The sequence below is a fragment of the Falco peregrinus genome, chromosome 7 (assembly GCF_023634155.1).
Source record: "Falco peregrinus isolate bFalPer1 chromosome 7, bFalPer1.pri, whole genome shotgun sequence".
Lineage (NCBI taxonomy): Eukaryota > Metazoa > Chordata > Aves > Falconiformes > Falconidae > Falco > Falco peregrinus.
In genome coordinates, this window is record NC_073727.1 from 36,399,928 (window position 1) to 36,421,374 (window position 21,447).

Sequence of the window (21,447 nt, forward strand, 5' to 3'; positions counted from 1 at the left end):
TCTGGGAGCTGGGTGTGGTGCTGGGAGTCCGGTGTTTTGGCTGCGGGGTCTGGTACATGGAAACTGAAGCTGCTTGCAGGAGAGTGTTGGGCACCTTGCTTTGCACCTGTGTTAAGGCCTGTTGCCACTTGAGCCTGCTGGCCCCTGGTCCCACCAAGAGTGAAACGCTGCCTGGCCGCCCGCTGGCTGCAGCCATGGGGACCCGGTGCAGCTGGAGGGTTTAATGGCAGGCTGGGGGTGGCAGGCTGCACCTTCCCTTCCTGCACGCAGAGGAGGCGCAGAGTTAACGAACATGACTGGGCTACCAAATGCTGTCTCATTGGTGTCCTGCCAGTCTTGCAAGAGGTCCACATGCAATGCTTCTCCAGGCCCACATTACACAGGCACGCCCCTTGAGATTATAGCATTACAGTGCTTCCTCAAAGGCAGGTGTCTTTGTCCTCCTTCCAGCACCAAACGCTTCAAAATGGCCTCTCAAGTACTCGTGTTTCTCACCCTCCCCCGATTATAGCATATCTCTATAATCAGCATCTCTGACTTTCCCATGTGGTAACAACTCCCTTTCATCTCTACTGCTCCAGACCCTTTCAGTTAAGAAATGAACCGTGACCTTCCCATGTACCTGCATTGTTTCATCGGTTCATGTCTCATTACAAAAGTGCTCCAGAAATTGCTCCAAGTTACTAAAAATACCAGTTTTCTTGTGGCTGCTTTTCCAAATATATTTCAGTAGTGCATCACAAGCATAACTCAGTTCTTGAGCATTCAGTATTTGATTCACACCTTACTGATCTCTTTTTGACAAGCAACATCCCAACCTCTTGTAAGTGGTATTTTTTTTATTGGAGTATGAGTGGTGATTTTGATCTTTTCCTCATTTCATTGCATGAGTACTCAAGGCTTCACATTTTGACAAGTGTTCTCCTGCCTGAAAAGGTCTTTTTTTATTACTGATTGATGGCTAAATGTATTTCAAAGAACTGTGAGCTAAAAAAACAAAGAATAATGATTTAACTTCAAAATAGCCTTAGTACATAAGGACTAATCTAGCCATAGAGTATCGAATTTTAAATAATGACTGTGAGGATAGAATAAATGTAGACTTCCAAGGAGATTGTGTACCTGAAATGAAAAGCATCCACCACCAGATGTCAACGTTTCAGAGATTAAGGAAATGGAAAGACAAATTTCTGACCTTTGTTAAATTGGACTTTAAGGGACCAAAAGTCTTGATTTAGTAAAGGGGACCAAAAGTCTCTAATAGAGAATCAAATGTGCAGGTACTTAAGCAAAGGGCTTCTGAAGTCAATAGTTTTGTACCTAAGTAAAAGCTCAGTAGACATACCAGCATTGAGCCCATCTTGCACATGAGTAGTTGTAAATGAAACATCACAAGAAATGCGTGAGTGTGATGCTCAGATGAGCGGATAAAGTGTAAGGGAGGAGACAGTATCTGTCCCCTTTAGGGGTGTCTGGTGAGGGACCTTTTCAGTGTAGAAGGGTATAATAAGAAAAGGAGGAGGCCCTAAACAACACAGAGAAACAAACTTTACCAACATATGATAAGGAAAGCAGTAACGAGCCAAAGCTGGTCAGCCACACAGGCTGATAAGGGCACGTGGAGTGTGAGGATGTTTATTTCAGCGGGATGTCTGGTTGAGAACCTTGTGAAATGGGACGGTAAGGGAAAGGGGGAAGCCGTAAACAAAATATACGGAGACACAAGCCTGTCAAATGTAACACACAAAACCAAGAAACAAACCTCATCGGTCACACTAATTGGTGGGCAAGAAGCTGCAGGAAAACCAGGACTTTGCAGCTGCTGGGTGTTGGTGGGTGTTGGTGGGATTGTTCACATGGGTGGGGGATGTGCAGGGGAAGGGGATGAGGAGGAGCAGAAGAGGACTGGACAGAATGGGCTGTAAAAGGGGCTTGTCCTGTGTAAAACTGGGCAGGTGGGCATGCTTGTCTGACCGAGCTGGTGTGCTGGGTGCTGGCTGTTGGGGGCAAATGTCTCTTCCCCAGACTGTGTGTAAGGGATGTGGGTGTTCACTGCCAAACCTCAAGCTGGATCAGCCAGCAAGTGGGGGAACTGTGCGGTGGGTAAGGGGGCCTTGTAATAGCATGCCCAGTGTTCGCAGCAAGAATAATTTCCAGTTGCAGGTTCCATGAAGACTTGCAAACTGTGGGAAATTAAAGCAGTTGTAGCATTGTGTATGTCGATTTGTATCCTACAGGACTGAAGAGGGAGGGGTAGAAAGGAGGAATAATGACACTTTTATTTCATTGTTTAATATCTGCACTAGGCAGTGCTTAACTAAAACAGAAGATTTGGCACATTATTGTTTCAATATTCTTTCTGCATTTTGAAGTATTTTCCATCCTAAATATACCTCTGGTTTAAATGAAAACTATAGGAGTTAAATATAAAAATTCAGTCTTCTAGTAGAACGTCTAATTAAATTTTATGTTGCTATTTAAAGGTGAAAAAAATTGACTCAAGCCTGTATGAAGATTTTAAAAGCCATTATTTTGGAGATGAAGTTTTGCACCGCCTAGATCTTTGCTCCATGCTGAAAAAAAAGCAGCCAAATGGTTACTACTACTGTGAGTCTTCTATTGTTTTTGGTAAGTACATCTTCCTTTTCCTCTTACATCATTGTGTCTATAACTTAAATGCCTGAAAAGCCATTTTTTCTGGAGTGTATGTTAGGCAATTCTTGTAATAATAGCCTTGGAGTCTGACAGAATTATGTTCTTCAATCCTGGCTCTCCAGGAGCACTGTGCAGTGCTTTTGCTGACAGCTAAAGTTTACTTTCGACTGTCCATCCCCAGAATCCAGTTCCATTTCTCATCCTAAAATGAGTGAGATAAGTGAGATGTATCACTCTCCAGAGCGGCTCATCTCTCTGTTAATGATAGAGACAGCCTGTATGACTAAGTTAGATTAGATGCAGTAATTACAGATCATTAAAGCTAAGTGGAATGTCTCTGGTTTGGCAGAGATGTGACTTTACTTGGACTATATTCATATACAGGGAGAATTTCAGTGGTACAACAGTTTTCATAACTGTTCAGAATACCATCAAGACTTTAGACATTTTATGGGCACTTTGCCTAGATTATTACAATACTAGAAATCACAGTTGTTTCCTTCTGCTTCAACTGAACAGAAGCTTCACATGCCTATGATTAATATTCTGGGCTTGTCTTCTCATTTCTGCCACAAGTCATGTATAGTTGGAACTTCAGGTGGTACGCATGGAAGGACTAAGAGACTATGGGATGGATAATGGCTTGTACAATAAACCTTTCTCTGATGGTTAGATCCCAGTAGCTGATAGTGGATCTTGGGGCTGCTACTAGTCATATTAAGGACATGAGTTTAAAACACTCTCAAGTGGAATAACTAGAGAATACTGAGAATTTTTTCTCAAATGTAGTCACACAATTAATCTAGGAATGTATTGTTTGATGTGTTAGGAATATCTTTAAAAATACCATTCCTGAACCTGCAGATCTTTAAGAGATCAGATGACGTGGGAACATGGTCAAGCAGTAATACAGCAAAATGCAAAGTTTTTTATATTAATTGCTTTTTTCACCTGTCCTAATTAGTCTGATTCTTTATATATGTCATGTTAAAGGTGAGTCTCGAAAGACAGGTTTGTAGCAGGGAACAGGTCATGGTGTTTGGCAGCCAGTTTTTATTTCTCTTCTCTGTACTGGTGCAGCTTGGTTTTTAGGTTTCTGGGGTTTGGGGCTTGTTTTGTTTTGTTTTTTTCTGAAGTCATGTCAAAGGTTGAATGTAGTGGTGTTAGAAGACATGGGATACTGAAATTCATACTAAAAGTTCATGTGAAGATATCACTTTGTCTTTTTTATTTAGAAATAGAAATTTAGAAAGAGCAAAATGGTTTGGCATGGTGTCAGTGAGCAATAACTCCGTCCCAACAAGAATATGGACCGTCTTAATAAAACTTAATAAAGCAAAGTCTTAACTCCAACCTACTTAAGGAAAAGAGAACATCTGTTCTTGTATGGATCCTCTAATAATAGGAAAGAACTGAAAAATCTTTTACAAGAAGCCTCAACAATAATATGCTTACTTAAATACTGTGATAAATTTGTTCTTATATACCTTGCAATGTTTCTGAGATTTCTGGTAATAAGCAGTAATATAGAAAAAAAAAATGTCCAGAAATCATTCTAACAAGCAAATTATTCAGTGGATCTTATGTTTCTCACTCCAAAGCATACTAGCTTTAGTAATGAAAATATTAATGACCAAGGAATGATCGTATCCTTAGAAAGAAAGAACAAACATGCAATGTCAGGGAAATCTTCGAAGACCATTGCCATCCCAACTAGCTGAATAGAAACATCTTCACTGGAATCTTTTCTTGAGTGGACAGTTTTAAAGGAAAGCCCTGTCTTCAGCCTTAAGTAATAAGGAGTCTCAAAAAGATGAAAACAACTATTTTTTATCAAGATACATCCTTAAGGAATAAGAAATTTCAAAAAGCCTAAATGATTTTATGATTCTGTGAAGATATGTTATTAAGGACAAAGAAATCTCAAGAATATGAAGACTTTATGAATGTACAATGTCCATCCCCAAATTCTCCAAAACTTTTAAATGTGCGGTGAGCATAAAAGGAAAGCTTCTGATCCAGACACCTCTTCTAGTTAATCTAATTGTGATGGAAAGATCCGAGTTGCAAAAGCTTATAATTGACAGAAATACACATGAATAATGCATTATACTTTATTTTTTCTAAGCACATACTGTTTTTTTCATAATCATAAAAACTGTGCCTGTTTAATAGGTAGGTTATACCTGGTGCCTCACCTGCTGTTTTTCAGCTGCTTTTCAAGTTCTGGATTGTTTCATTCTTAATGCTACAAAACTGACACTATGTTGGAGACGAAGGGTGTTCATGAACAGTTAGTAATACTTAAAAATTCCTGTTGTTTGGATTAGCTTTACATAAATACCACTATTAAAATTTAGTGCTGGTTCCAGGACTTCGTGTAGGGCTTTGGTGATGACGTGGTTTCTGCCTTGTGGTAACTTCTTCCCCTATGCTGCAGCATTGCTGGTGGAAGTGCTTACTGGTCTTGAGGACCGTTTGAGGATTTAGGATTAAATACTTACACAATGCTTTAGTCAGGCACTTTGCAAATGCTAATTGCTGTTAATGTTTTTGCTTGCATTTAGGGCCACCTTTCTTTTGCTTAGGTAGACCTACAAAACAAATTAAAAGCAGTACAGAAGGAAAAAGAGTAGGATGTCTGTTTAAATCAGTGGCAACACTATGGCAAAATACAGACCAGTCAAAATCAAAGTCAAATATATTTATACATATCTATCTATCTATCTATCTAAACATATTATCATATTTATTACCTTGTGTTATGCATGTTTCATAGTTATGTTTATATTTGTTATATAACTATATATCTAATGTCTTCTGTAGGTTTGTACATTCAAATATTATTTATGTGCATCCAAATGCTTAGAGAAAGGAAAATTACAAGATTATTTAACATGGTATAAAATTTTTAATTTGAGTGAAATTGAGGTTCCGCTATTCACAAATACACTTAAAAATTATTTTGAAATATTTATCTGATGAAGGAATTTGGTAAATAACTCATTACAAATAAAAACTCTTTAGTAGTCTATGTGGTAGATATTGACAATGTTTTCTCAAAACATTTGTCTAAATCTCTCCTCTTGAACTTGTCTTTTGACTGACATCTCAGAATAGTTAAATGAGATAGTCTTTCAGCTGTCTTTTGAATATGATTCCCATTAAATGGTTTATAACATCTGTTAATCAACTTGTATTCAAAGCAAGAATTAGATGCTTGTTTGGCTTCAACTTAATCCTGGTATGACAATGCATAAAGAACTCATGGGAAGTATAATTTTCATAGTCTGAACACCGTTCTTCTCAGAATTATCTTTACATGTGTACTATATCTGGCTTTCTTCAGCCATAGTATTTGAACAGATGTTCTTCACTGATACCACATTAAGAAAATGTAGTATTATTATCCCCACTTTACTCAGTCCTATATTGACATAGAAGCATTGTGCCCAAATACATGCATTTAATTTTGTACATAATATATATTTAACTAAGACCAATAGGAGAAGGAAAACAGCTATATTTGAAAAGTTTAAATGACTCATTTTTTATTTCAGAGAAGAGGAAACTATATTTTAATGAATGTTTAAGAACTCATGTTAAAGTGTTTTAAAATATGATTTGAATAGGTGTTTTAGTAATTAAGATAGCTAGGATATTAAAATAAACACAGGAGGGAGTTAACGCAGTTTTAGTAATACATCAGAAATAGTGAAATTTGAAAATTACTTAATACAGACAAAACACTGCATCCAGCTCCTGTTCTTTCTATATGTATGTGTACTCAAGCAGTTATCTTCTTTCTCTGAAGTGCACGGAAAGCACAAAAACAGAATTTACTTTTTGTTACTTAGAGTTTGAGCCAGAGTTGAGTGTTATGCATCTAATAAGATGAAAGGATCTAGAAAGAGATCAGACTAATGTTAGAAACAGGGATCCATACACAACAAAGAATTGCATACTACCATTGCTAGTAAGTGCCATAACGTGTAATCAGCTTGGTAGCCACACATTTGAAAAATATGTTTAAAAATATGGGAAGCATAGAAAAATTAATATAAATAATGGCAAAGGTGAAACACCTGCTGAGCTCCAGCAATATGCACAGCAGTTAAACAGGCTTTGACAATATGTTACAGAGCAGCATCCACTATCTTCAGCAGAGCCTACAGATCTGCAACAGATTTTCCTGCATCTGCATGGCAGACCTGCAGGGTATGTATTCAGGAGTTAAAATTTGGCATGACAGCGCAATAATGTTCATCTTCCAAGTAGAGCTCAGTTTATTCTTTAAAGCAAACAAAACAGCAGACCAACAAAGTGTCCTCCTTCAGATAACCCACCTCATGGCTGCTGTTGTGTATCACCTCAAATCCCAAAGAAGACCAGTAAACGCTGGAGTAAGTTGAGCTTCTGAATATGTACTCCTTCACCTTTATGTCACAGTGAAGGTGATCAGTAGACCTTCTGACCACCAAAGGGAGCATTATATAAATCTTCTTACGTTAAATATGCCATTAGCATGAAGTATCTCACTTAAATTTTCAGGATCCCGTCATGAACTTTCTTGTAGACTTGTTTCAAAGAAATTTTTTCGTAGTAATATAATGTAAAATGAGATTATGTACACATTAAAGAAAGTTATCACATTCAAAGCTGTATTCAGCCTGTAAACTGTGATAAGGTTCTCCGAAGTGGCCAGTAAGGACAGATTTATATATCACACTTCCCCTGTGCTATCTCTGAGGTAGAAGAACTTAAAGACGTCTGCTCCTTGGTGGACACCACCCAGCAGGTTACTCTTACTTTCTGCACATTCAGAACTCATATATCTGGAATGTGTGCCAAGCTGAAGATTAAAGTGCTATTACAGTTCCACTTAACCCTTGCAATCTAGCAGTAGCAATATGGAAATTAAAATATCAGACTACAAACATCTGTTTTATCTGCATAAAAGCATAATAATAGCGTAAAAGGTAATGCTTCTTGCTGCTGAAATATCTTAAACAGATGCCTTTCTAAGTTGCAAAACATTAGTGGGTCAATTTACATTTCACTGGAACTATGTACAGGTTTAGTCTCCAGTCAGATGTTGTCATTGAGGTACTTTCTGCAGTCTCTCTGAAATGGGAGACACCTACAGGAAGTCATTCATCCAACCCTAAAATGTTTTGTAAGGCAGGCAAGATCTAAGAGGTGTCTAAGATAGACAAGATGTAGGTCTAAGATACATTACTTGAACAGTTGTTAATATTTGTTAATTAGCTTGCTTGCTAATTTTATATATATTTAAATACGAATTTTCAACTAAATGACAAAAAGATGTATAATATTTGCAGGCTTCATGTTTCTGAGGAAAATCGATAGCACTATGGACAGAACATGTTACAAACAAGATTTATTCTTGCCGATTGCTGCTGTTAGGCTATTTGAATCATTTAAGTAACTTGTTAGTTACCTAAACTTTTAATAACCTCGAGTTAGGATTCAGCGGTGCAGTTTATGTTTCCACATTACATTTTACATAGCCAGGCAGCTGCTCAACATCCATGTCTCAAAGAACAAGATGTTCCTGATAGTACCTTGTATAAGAGCTTTCCAGGCTGAAGATAAGTTTAGTCAGCAATAGGTTTGGGGGATACCCACAAAGAAGAAAGAAGTACAGAGGAAAGAAGAGCAGAAGAAAGGACTCATCTGTACCTGAAACAGAAAACCTATATATGTCACTCTGTGAACTCAAAACAATACTGAGAAGAAATAGAAAACTGAAAATAGAAGAGTTGGAAACCAATTGATAGTTGGATAAGATTGTCAGCATCCCTCAGTTTGCTCTTTTTAAAAAATGCACTTACACTGTCAAGCAAAAAATACAGTAATATTCATTATAAGGGGAGAAGAGGGTTCAAATACAGTCTGCAATATGAAGTTTGCCTAGTTTGTCTGACATCTTTTTAAAGTGGCACCAGCTTTAAGAGAAAGGCTGGCATTTGTCACCTTTAGATGCTCTCCTGCTTCTTTGTCTACAGATGGTTTGACCTAAATGTGATTGATTTTATTTGTACAGCAATTAGACATTTTCTCACATTGGAAACAGCAATAGTAACCAAATAAATGCTGATTTTATTGTCCAGATTCTACATCCTGCAGAATTACATGTATCATGTTGGTTTCTTTTACTCTCCTCCTTAGTTGCATGACAGTGAATCACTTCTTCTAAAATAATGTCATTCTTTGATTTTATCTGTTATCTGTCCTTTTTTCTTCTTGTTCTGTAATTTCAAAATACTCCTAGGTCTGTTTCTTTCACTTCTTGATTTTTCTTTCCTTGATAGTCTATTTGTAGGCTAGCTTCTACTTTCTCCACTCTGTTAGGTTGTGAATAACTGCTCTTAAGTTTTTTGCATATCTATGGCCCTCTTCTCAAATTTTAATTATTAATATGGCAGTCATACTGCTTTTGGATAAAAATGTCTTGGGCAGCTTCCCAGGACTATTTCTTAACATTCAAAATTAGTAATTAATTCACTGTTTGTGTTGAGTTTGTCCACAGCCACTGCGATTTTGTGCATGCAGTATGCTTAATAACTTTGCCTACATAAAAAGGAGCAGGTACTGTGTGCTTATCAGCAAAGTCTTCCCATAAAGCACTATTTCTTAGCAATCTCATGTGGTGGAATATTGACTTATAAAAATTATTCTTTTAAACACTGCAGAGAAACACTCACATTTTAGCTATTTATTAAGTTAGAAACCAGGCTTTTTATGGACAGTGACTAGAGAGTGGTGATCGAATGATTTCTTACACACATCAGATCTTTTCCATTCACTGCTGAGGACAGAATGGTCCCCTATTGATTCCTTTTCACTAGTCCTACATTAGAACTTGATGGATATTCTCTTTAGCTGTAGCAACATATCTGATTTTATATCACTACAATGCATAGTTTCTTCTTCTGTATTTGGTTATTTTCTGCTATTGAAACATTGACCATTAGTATAGCAATTTTCATAATGAAATAGCATATTTATATTAATTTTGTAATGGTAGTTATAACTTAAAAACTCTATTGATACATTCTGTGTGTGGATAAGGAGGAGAAAAAGCTGACAGAGAGGGAAATAACCAATATAAATATGGTTTGAAAGTGGAAATTTTCATTTTGGAATAATATTTTATTGTTTTGAGGGCAAGTTCTAATGTCCCTGACTCTGAGATTTAATGTTGTGAAACGTGTAACAAACCTTTCATTAGAAAGTGACAGGGAGCTTCAAAAACAGGAACATGATGTTTAGAATTCAATCATTCATCTCCTAATACTGAAAGTAAGTAAAACCTCATCACCTCTGTGACTCTGTGATTATGAGGTATGTAGTATTTGCTTTATTGTACAGGGTAATTTTTGCAACTTTATTTAAAAATGCCATAATGTAATTCTATTCAAAAGGCTATTGTTCTTTTATTTTTCAAGAAAAAGGTGTTTGAAGTAGTGACGTGTTTTCATGCCAGAGCTGTTATCAGTAGCTGAAAGTGAAAATAAGATTTTCCACAAATGACTTTCAAAAATAGGTGCAGACAATGGGATAAAATTGATGAAGCAAATATCTGACAGGAAAGCATAAAAGCATATTTGACATCAGTAAGCATGTGATTCATGACTGAAAATTTGCTTGAGTATATAAAAAGACAGAATTGATTTTTCACAACATAACATAGGATGCTACAAAATATGAATTAATAACATCCAGCAGCTTTTTTGTATGTTTGGTATTTCTGCTTTAAATAAATTTTTCCTCAAGCAGACTTTGGTGTCCAAAGAACTAATTTATTCCTAAATTTAATATATTAAAAATACATTGAAAATTGCAAAAAGTAAACAGACCACCTAGGAGGTGAGGAATAAATGAAATATATAATATTCTTTCATTGAATAGATAAGTAAAAGGTAATTGCTTTTAAATCTTAAAATTTTCCTAGCTAGCATGTTACTTTTGTTAATATGTATTTATTGTATAGTGTTAACATCAAATGGAAGGTATGTTTGATTTACCATAATTAAATTAAGTTCTTCTGCAGTTCCTTTGAGGAGTGGTTTTCAGTAGTTCGAAGGACCTGGAGTGAAAAGAAAAGCAATCTTCCGTTGTTTAAATGCTACCATTTTCCAGTTAGTATAGATCTGAAGAGCTTTTCCAGTATGCTGCATGGTTACACAGAGGGAGACTACTATGCTTCCTACCTGATCCCTGTGAAGTATTCTAAACTAAGATGTGGTTGCAGATCAGTAGAGATCTGTACTTCAGGGAAAATACAAACACTGACATAAAAATGTAGTTGTTGAGGAAAAGGGCTTGTTATGCTTAATACCACAACTTACATTTATCTTTCAGAATAGTGCTCAGCAATTAATAGAAACAGGTAATAATTTCATTTCCAGTAGTTTTCTTATTCTAGACTGGACATAAAATATTTTTGAAGCCCCTAGTATTTGTAAAAGTAGTTTCTTTTCAGTGGAAATACTTTCAAGATAAAAATGTGACAGTTTTTAAAGAAGCTTTGTTAATGTGGCATATAGTGTCATTTCTTGTTTCCTAGAAAGCAGCAATGCGCCGTTTCTTATGGAAGCAGTAGACTGTAAGAGCAAGATTACATCTACCACAAGATAAAACATGACATTATTGTCTTTAACAGCAGCCTGCCAAATTACTTGGAAGTTTTAATTTGTTCTTAAGCACATCAGAAAGGGCCATCATAACATCTGCTGAATACATAGTATGCGATCTTTGATTTTTCAAATGAAGATCAAATATTTAAGATCTGAATTAAGATTTAATGACAGGAGAGAAATCTGAACCACCCCTCTGTTTATAGGACAGTTACACAGAGCTGTTGGGTATGAACAGTTGGAGGGTGTCACTCAGGCAGTATAGAGAACTTTCTTGGAGGGTGAGCATACAATTCAAAAAAAATGTTGCCTTATTACCTTATTAGGTGAAGAGTTTTGATTTCTTCTTAGTGAAGTATGCCTGAGTCTGCATGTGGGCCCTTATTTGTCAGCTATCCAGCTGGGGACAGTCTAGCATTGTGCTTAATCCCCCTGCACCACAGCTTGAAAATCTACCAGAGGACATGGGTTAGAATTGAATCACTGTAAGCAGAATGGTGCCAAACCTTGCAATTTACAACCAATAATAAATGGCTGAGTGGTGCATAAGAAATAACTTTTTTACACTGCCTTTCATGCTATGTGAGCGTTCCTGCTCTGTTCTGTTACAAAATTAAATGTGTTAACCATCCGTGACTTAATTTATCTGGTATTACTTTAGTTGTTTTAGGTACCTTGCTTGCTTGTGCTGTGGAACTGACAAGGAGCATACAGGATCAGGTAGAGATGGCAATGCTTAATGAAGGCATTCCTGCTGCCTCTCAAGTGTTGGCTGCTGTCTCTAGGCTGATACAATAGTGTTCAGCTATGTACTAATTTCAACATAAGCATCGGTAGGTCAGGAGACTTAGATGCCCAAAGCTGTGGTACCAGGCCTAGGTCAAACATGCATATATACTCATACTTATTAGACATACCTACAGACAGTTGAAGTTAGGCTTCCAATTAAGTTTCTAAACATGTCTACACTGTATTTTCTAAGTCAGTATAGATTCACACCACTTGCATTCTGAGCAGATATCTGGGTGTATGTGGTTGGCATAGTGCTGAGCTTGACAGCTGGAGCTGGTACCACAGATTCTGCTCACCTGGATTAGGGTCAGCAGTGGGTATGGGAAGAATGAGCTCCTTTTTTCCTCTCAGGACTGCATGGTTTTACTTTAGGTGAATAACTTGATTTCTGAAGTGCTGAGACACCACAGTTGACCCTTTGGCACATACTTTTAGAAACCTCTGCTTTAACTTTGTGTTTTGCAAAGAGCAGATTTGTCTTAAAGAATTCTGAGTAACCATCCACAGCCTACGGATTACAGCAGAAAGTAATTGCTGACTGAAGACTGTTTAAAAACCTTTTACCTTTGAAATCATGTATTTAGGTAAACAGTAAAAATAGCTTGCTTATTTTTTAAAAATGTTTAAGGTGTTTTCAATCAGAAACCCTAGATACTGGACTTTATTGCTTTAATCAAGAGAACAAACAAAAGGCTTTCTTACATGTAAAACTGTTCCTAATTAAAACCACTCGGAAAGTGGGTCAAGCTGAACAGGAACAAAGCACTCTTATTCCAAAATAAGCATGTTCATGTATGGAATTATTCAGAAACAGCTCAATACTTTGAAATTCCCAGCCAGTGTTAATCTGTCTTATCTTTCACATGCAGGCAAGCCCTATAGTCTTCCTTCCCCATTCCTGTCTATCTATTGCAAACACAAACCAAACTGGATGTTAAAAATTTACATCACTTGATTAGCATGTTACACCGCCTTTGGCAGAAGAGGAGACTGGTTAGTGTATCTTAGAAATGTTATTTTCACATGAAAACAAGTAAAAGCTATCATTATTTTCCATAGTAAATATACCTACTTATGGATGTACTGTTTTAGAAGCATAAGTTGAATTCTTTGTGATTTTTATTATTGGTGAATTCTGTTTTCTATATATTGTTAATTTCCTTTCCTGAGATATTACCCAAGATGTAGAGATGCTAATTTCCAAGTATCTCAGTTAGCATCCATAGTATGGATTAGCTGGTACCTCAGTCATTTACATCTTCCAGTTATCTAGTCAGACCTTCTCAGATACATTTTTTCTCTTCAGAAATATACAGAACATCTGCCTTACCTTTCTTCATAATTCGTTACCCAGATTGGGTTCAATGTACTTAGTGGTTATTTATATTCTTGAGGATATCTTTTCTTAATTTTGAAGAACACAAAATACATGAAGGCATACTGGTTCTCCAAATTGAGTTTAGAATATTATAGTACAATTCCTTCTATACAGGCATAACAAACATGCATTTCAAAGTAAACCTAAATCCGTATTTTGAAATACAGATGTGTAAATTCTAATGCCTTGGTTGTTTTTAAACTAATAGAAATAATTTCCTGATAAACAGTCATCTGTGGTTTTACTGCTTCTCTGTATTATAGGGGCTTTTTTGGCTTGTATTGCCAATTTTCACCATGATGCTGTAGTTATTCAGGTTTCTTATGAGAAACAAAGGCTAAGAAGTTTTAAAAATTGAGTTATTTCTGATTGTTTATCTGCCCTTTGATTTTAAACTCTCCAATCACTTTCAGCCCCTTTTTTCACATCATTCTTAATTTGGGACTTCAATGGTATAGGGCCATTGGTGGTGAGGCTTGCAGTGAAATTCTAAGGAAAATAACATTATTTTGGGAGAATATTACTCTGTAGTAGGGTAGATTTAAAGGGAAAAGTTATACAGTAAAGTGCAATAGTAGAGTACAAAATATTTTTAATATTTGTGTATTTTTGAGCTTCTACTTAGCATTCCTCTTGTCTGTACTGTAGTTGTGTTGCAATGCTCAAACACATGGAATTAGTCAGCTGCATATATTTCATAAGTTTGTCTTCTGTAGCGGTAGCTATTCTGACTATTGCTTTTTTTATTTGAAGACTTATGTCTTGATTGGTTTATTTAATTTAATGGAAGAATCTGTAAGGGGTTGCATTCTTTCACATATATACATCTTTTCAATGTAAATTTATGTCACAGCACTAGCAAAACTATCAAGCTGCAACAAGGTCTTTTACCATCTCATACCAACATACTCTTCATGCCTGTCCCTCCACTGCCCTCTCCTGGTCTCTCCTCACCCAGGGCACTTGTTCTCTCTTCTCTCTGCTTCTTCCTCCTCTCCTCCTTAGCTGCTCCCTCTCCATTGGCTGCCCAACCTCTTAACAGAACCAGCCAGACCTGCACCTTATCTACATTGGCCAGCCCACAGTTGTATATTATCAATGCTGATTAACCCAGCTTCATTCCTTTACAAGTTTATATTTGTATGAATTCAAATCAGAGTGATTATATTAATAACTTTGTCCTATTAGTGCAATTGTAGTAAGAATTCTCCCTATAGACTCTCTTAAGGGCAGTTTTCCAAACAGATTTTGGTCCACAGTCTTTTGTGCCATGAGATATAATACAGGGGCTGAACGTGTTATCTACCTGACCAAAAAGTGCATTTAATAGATGTATTATGTTGACAAGTCCTGCTTTTTATATTAAAGGAGGGGTTTGTTAAAAGTCTTTGTGTATAAAGAAAACTTTGAAGTCCAAGAAAGGTTGTAAGTGAATATCTTTTGTAGGAATTTGGCCCCAGAATTAGATACCTTCATTTCCAGTTGCGTGCAGCATCCAGTATCTCAGAGCAGAATCAAGAAATTGCAGGCTGAACGGAGTGCTATGTTGAAAAAGCCAATGGGAAATACCTGTTTTTGGTATTCATTAGAGATAAATTATCAGTATATAGGGTTGGTACATATATATGTTTTTCTGTGTGTGTTTGCATGCTTGTCTATATGCACATGCATGCATGTCTACATAGCATAACTCCTGGTATTTACTTTACTGGGAGGTAGTGCAAAACATTCCTTTTAAGCAGCTCTTTTCTTACTGGAAACCTTTTAATCAATTTAGCCACAGAAGTGGGTGGGGTTTGCATGGAGGAGGTTAAGAAGAAGCACACTAGAAAAGCATTGAATAAATGTGGGTTTGGACAGCCTTTGACTATGGGAGTCATAGGGTACCTTGACATATATCAAAGCTGCTTCCTACCAGTTGCATAGTAGATTCCCCATGATAAGCTTTGGGCTGAGTACAGCCCAGATATTTGTTTTCTCATGCATTGTTAGTATTCATTGAAATTCTCCTTTTCTTTGGAAATAGTTCTGAGAGTCTCATACACTGACATATTTATGAATGTCCATTTAAAGGAACATCTTTTTTGATTGTTGCATGTTGTTATCTTCGTATGTGACCTCATTTTTCAAGCTATGCCATCTTTCACATTCTTGCACAAAAGCTTCATTAGCACTTAAAAAGCTCATATTTAACATTTTACTTAAAGAAATAAATCCTATTTTATTTCAAGCTTTGGAACAGGCTTCCTAGGGAGGCAGAAGAATCACCATCCCTGGAAGTGTTTAAAAAAAACATAGATAGGGTGCTTAGGGACATGGTTTAGTGATGGACTTGGCAGTCCTGGGCTAACAGTTGGACTTTAGGCTCTTCAGAGTCTTTTCCAACCTAAACAGTTCTATGATTTATTAATTAGTATAAAGCAGCAATTTGAAAATCAGAGCAGATACTGAAGGTGTAACCATTGATTTATCCTATCTCCAAAACATGTTTGTCAGCGCTAAGGATGAAAACAAATGCATTTTTCCCTTCTCTAGAAAGGAAACACAGTTGTAGTTTGTGCAGTACACAAATTTTATGGAAATAAACAGAATCCAGAGCAAAGAACAGAAACACTTTTACTTCTTTTAAAGCCTGCTTATACATGAACGCATTTTGCAAAGAAATTTTTTTCAGTACATTGAGGAAGGGAGAAAAAAATTTGTTACTTCACATGGTAGACATTGTATCCTCTTGTTCTGACAGCAAATGTAGAATCCCCTTTTTTTGACCTTTATAAATAATCACGGTGTCCTTGGAGTAAAGGAACACATAGTAATACCACTCAGTTACACTTGCAATTTGGGTTAAGATGGATAACACATACTGCAATATACCTATACCAATTAGTTGTCAATGGCTGGCTTCTCAAGGAGTCTGTAATGGGTCACAGGTTCTCCCGCTTGTCTCAGCTATGTTGGGCACTACTTGCTGTAGCCAGAGTCTACCGTTACCTCACATGGGGCACCAATTGTTGCAGCACAAACAATACCAGTAGGCTGCAACAAGGCTTTTACCATCAGTTAGATTCTGCTGTCCATGATGTTTCTCCTTCCTCCACAAACCACCCTCCCCTCCTCAGGGCTATTTAACCACTTCGCAGGAACAAGTTACAGCTGCCCATCATCCATGTCAATCAACCCACTGCCTTCAGTGCAAGGCCACAGCTGCATGTTATCAATGCTAATCAACCCACTGCCTTCATTTCTCTACAAGTTACTTATGTTTTACTTGGTTAATATAGGCATAGGCATCAGTCAAAGCTCCCAATTATTGAATTCCTTTAAAAAATGAAAATAATTTTTTCAAAATGGTACAATTTTTGTACAATAGAATAGGTGTTCATATATGAAACTAAAATTCCAGAACGCACTTCCCTTGTAGTTATGAATAGTAAAACCTAAGATGGAAAGATAATAAGCACGTTTCCAGATAAAGATACAAATAAGTCTTCTAGGCCTATTGCTAGCTGGTGTTTTTTGAGAACTTCCCAGTAAATCACTTCTAGCTGTTAGCTCGCTTTTGACTCCATAGATTTCTAGGAGGACTTCCAGAGTATGCACTTTCAGTGCAGATTTTTATTAATTAGATACCACTTCTATATCTTTTCATGGAGATATGATAGAAGATCATAATACAGAAGCTTTACTTCACTTGTTTGTACTTTACTTTTTACTTCTTCCAAGTATACACAATTCAGATTAATTGTCAATACTTTTATACATAATGACTTACAAAATAACTTACTGATTTGAGTATATTTGAAAATGTGTGTATTTTAATTTTAAATCTGTAAGTGCATTCTGTTTATGTTGCGTCTCTGGTATAATTAGGTTTACATGATTTTAGTGAACTCTAATATTTTATCTTATCTGTAATTGGAGGCCAATGGAAAAACTAGCAGAACTATTTGTTTAAATCAATATTAAAATTAGGAGGTGGTTGGTCTGTAGCTAAAGAATGGCTGGGTTTTGGTAGAAGTTTCTGTTAACTTTGGGGCTGGACATGATTTTTGTGTTACTTAGTTTTTTTCTAAGAAGGATATAACAAGAATCTGTGTGTGACTAACCAAAAGGAGTTTAGTTCACAGTCATCTGAGAAAGCAAAAGCTGGCTGGCATTCCCAGTTCTCCTTTCCGCGTTTTCTCTGCTTTGGTCTCAAGAAAACCTTGGAGCATAATGCCATGAGAAATGAGTCAGTGTTACTGCCTGTCCCAGGCTTTTAGTAGAGACTATCTGGCATTTCACGATGATGAATCCAATAGATTCTCGCACAGGCAGCTGTAGCAGGGTAATACCTATTAAAATTACACCAACAGTTATCCAACTTTCAATCCTTTGGTAGTGTGTTTATGGTGTGTTGGTAGAGCATATGCTAAGGGGTCACATGCAAGTGATAAATGCAGGTCATTTATTACACTTGCTGCAAAGATACATTAGTAATGAATGCATTTTTTGTGCCTGTTTCTGAGAATGAACATTTCAAATTCCATGCTGGTTTTCGTTTCCTTTTCATGAATTGAAAGAGCAGGAAGAAAAATTGTAAAAGGAAACAAGCAGCTTCTTAAAATACAGTCAATAAGTGATTGCTAGACTAATTGTTTACGATATTCTAGAATGCGTGGGCTAGATCCCAAAATATTTTCCATTGCCCCATTTCTGTCTTCTTATGACTGAGAACAGAGTTGTTCCTGAAATAATTTTAACTGGTATACTCAGAGCAGAGCTTAACAGTTTAGCACATTTGCCATTTGCAAAAGGTTATACTCCATGTATCAGTTTTAGCTGGCGTACGTAAGGCTTAACCTTGTGCATACTGCTTTAAATTACATTGTACAGATGAAAGCCATGGTGCTGCACATAAATCAGATAATTCAAACAAGAGGGCAGCCTGAAGGGTACGTACTTGATTTCTGTTTGAAACTCAAGGTGGAGACTGCTGTCTGAAAAATAGCTGTTGAAGCTGCATGAAGTATGAAACCAGAGGTCCAGCCTTATCTCTGCTATAGTGTGGGCTGTTAGCCCACCTGGCCCTTTGCTGAGTAGAATGGGTTTAGATAAGCTGAAAAGATGATGTTCTCACAGGTACACGGTGCAGGTGTGGAGTATTTTGCCTACTGCCAGTGGTCAAAGCCCTGGAAATGGTAGAGAATTAACTGCTTGGAAGACTAAGCTGCATTCTCATCTCATTGGTGTGGAGAAAACTAAAATTCCTCTGGGTATCAATCTTGGTCACCAGTCTGACTTCCTGCATGTTTTGTATGTGTGCACCAGTCAAACGCTTAAAATTGAGGATTCTCTGTACTGAACCTGGTCACTGGTCAGAGCATCCTTCTTTTTCCCTGTCCCATTCGCAGACCTTCTTCCCACTGTGGCTCATCTTTTCAAAGTACTGTTGGCTGAAAGAAAAGAATGTATTTAAGGATATATTCAAATCCAGAGACTCATTTTCTGGAAGGCTTTGAGGTGAAATGTGTTATTTCAAAGGAAAGAGAGTCACAGGTTAATTCTGTCTTTCAGAATATTTTGCTCCTTATAATCTGAACAGATCGGTATGTTCCTTGGTTAGCTATACAGTTTACCAAAGCAAATGACAGCACAGGCAGATTTCAGTGAACCATCTTAAGGTGCAGCAATCTAGCAAGTGCTATCAGCTAAACACCACATCAAACTATTATTAATTGTATTTTTTTGAAAATATAAGTTTTACATGGATTCTTTTGCTGACTTGATGTTACTTTCCTCTTTTACCTCTCATGAATCATGAAAAGCCTTTGATCCAATCTTAAAAACATAGCTGCCATACACAGTAACTAGCATTGGTCCCTTAATTTCTGTTCTCTAATGCTAGGTATTTATTTGCATAGCACCAAATACCACGTTTTCATTGGCATACCGGAATAATATGGCAAAAGCTTCAAAAATTACCTAAAATTCTGGGGTTTTGTTCTCACTAGAAAGTCAGCACAAATAACCTATTACTACTGATTTCCAGAACTTCAAAAAGTATAGAGCATCCACCTATTCAACATCTACTTTTTCTTCTAACTGTAAAAATACATATTTAAGGAGCCTTCTGCTGTTGTACTCTCAAGTAACTCTTAAATAAATTAAAATTTTACAGAAAGGACTACCTTAAATCTCAGTTCTGTCCTGACTTGCATTCTTCCCAGCAACTTTAACAGCAGGAGAAAAGGAACTTTGTAATATTCTCAGAAAGTTAACAAATCTGGGCTCTGGAGTTCCAAATGTAGATGTGGGGAAAGTTGCAATACTGAGGAGTGTTGCAACAGGAATGGAAAGGGGGCTGTAATCAGGACCTCCCTGTGCAACCTTATGCCAGCTAAATTTTGGGCACATTCAGTGAGCCTATTACGTGTGTTCCAAATCCCAGAAGAATTCTAGTCTAGAATGATAATGAGGAGTAATACATTAGCAATAAAATACTGACCAGTGTTACTGGCATTAGCAAATCTGATACACAAAACTGTGGTAAGGAGTCGATGCATTTTACTGACTTTCTTGAAAAACTTTAAAGGGAAATAATATCCATAGTCACCACTTATTTTAATTTTTTTTTTTGCCTTTTTAAGAAGTTCATTCAATTTGCTTGTTCTAGTGGAAAATTAATTTTGATTTTTTTTAGCAAGAATTGTTCTTCTAGGCTATGAAAAACACTCAGAGTTCCAGAAAGCAAGTTTTAACATAATGTGATAGATAATATATGTGCATTGCAAAAAATAACTCACTGTGCTGTGTTCATATTGCATTTTATTTTAAATGTAAAAATGTTTCATGTCTCAATGGAGAACAAAGGAAAGAAGTACAAGAACAGACCTCTAACTTCTTTTTCTTGGTAGCCACATTCTTCAAATTAAGCATTGACAAATGCTAAATGTAATCAGGAAAGTAAAGAAAATATTCAAAACAGTATTTGGGCAAAAAATGGAAGTCCTCTTAAAAAAAGGCAAACAGTGTAGTGATAATTTGTTGGAAATCAAAGTTTACTAATTTAGATGGCAGAACCTAGTCATTAGAGCCTTGCCGGTGCCTCATCTTTCTCTTGTTTAATTTTTATACACATAAGAAAAAAATATCATTATGTTACTCTAGTAAATAAGTTGAAAGTAATGTAAGTTTTTGTATTCTCCTTAAAACTTTTCTGGTGCCCTCACAGTCAGTTTAACTCTCAGTAGACCATCATTGGACAATAATAGCTGTCTCTAGCTACGTACTGCTTGGCAGAATCATGGAGAGACTGGCAGGCTGTGAACATCTCTTTTCAAGCCTCATTATCTTAACTGCTCAGTTTGCCTTTGAAAGTTTAGAAGGAAAAAGTATATAAATACCCACCAACATTTTTGCCTTGATTTAAATAGCACTGGGGTTTTTCTACAGGTGATATTTAGTAATTAAGCTAAGAGATTCCATTTCTTTTCGTGATTTTGGAGAGGTTTTCCCCCACAATAACTAGTGTATCCTTCACTTTCTGGCATCCCTGCTTTTATACATTCCATTCTCTTTTCCACAACAGAAGGAACTAGCTGAATATTGAATTAAATGAATGCTTGATAGGTCTTAGAGGCTTAAGCTTGTAAGGTGACCCTTGGGAAGACCCTGAAGTGTGATGTGTACCTTGCCCCAGCTCTTCACATTGTCAGTTGTCTTGGGGCTTATCTACAAATCTCACATTCAAGGGGCACATGTTCTTGTATGCTGGTGTCCACTATGAAGTCCATCTTGTACATCCACTTTCAGGGAAAATCACTGCAGGAGTAGACGGGATACTTTGGCACACACACACCACAGATAGACATGTCCACTCTGCAAAGAAGGGTACCATGAGTACTCTGCAGAGCTTGAATATATTTGGGGTTTTCACCCAGAGGTGCTGTACAGCTTATTCTAAACATGGCTCTGAAC

General features: G+C 36.7%; 1 protein-coding gene across 2 annotated transcripts in view; it reads left to right on the forward strand.

Annotated features, from left to right (window-relative positions):
• AKAP7 (A-kinase anchoring protein 7) overlaps positions 1-21,447 on the forward strand; it is an 88,287-nt gene that overhangs the window by 34,944 nt on the left and 31,896 nt on the right. For both annotated transcript variants that reach the window (XM_055810659.1, XM_055810658.1), the window contains exon 7: positions 2,484-2,628. In XM_055810659.1, coding sequence (XP_055666634.1) covers positions 2,484-2,628 — 145 coding nt within the window. The remainder of the gene's footprint in view (positions 1-2,483; positions 2,629-21,447) is intronic.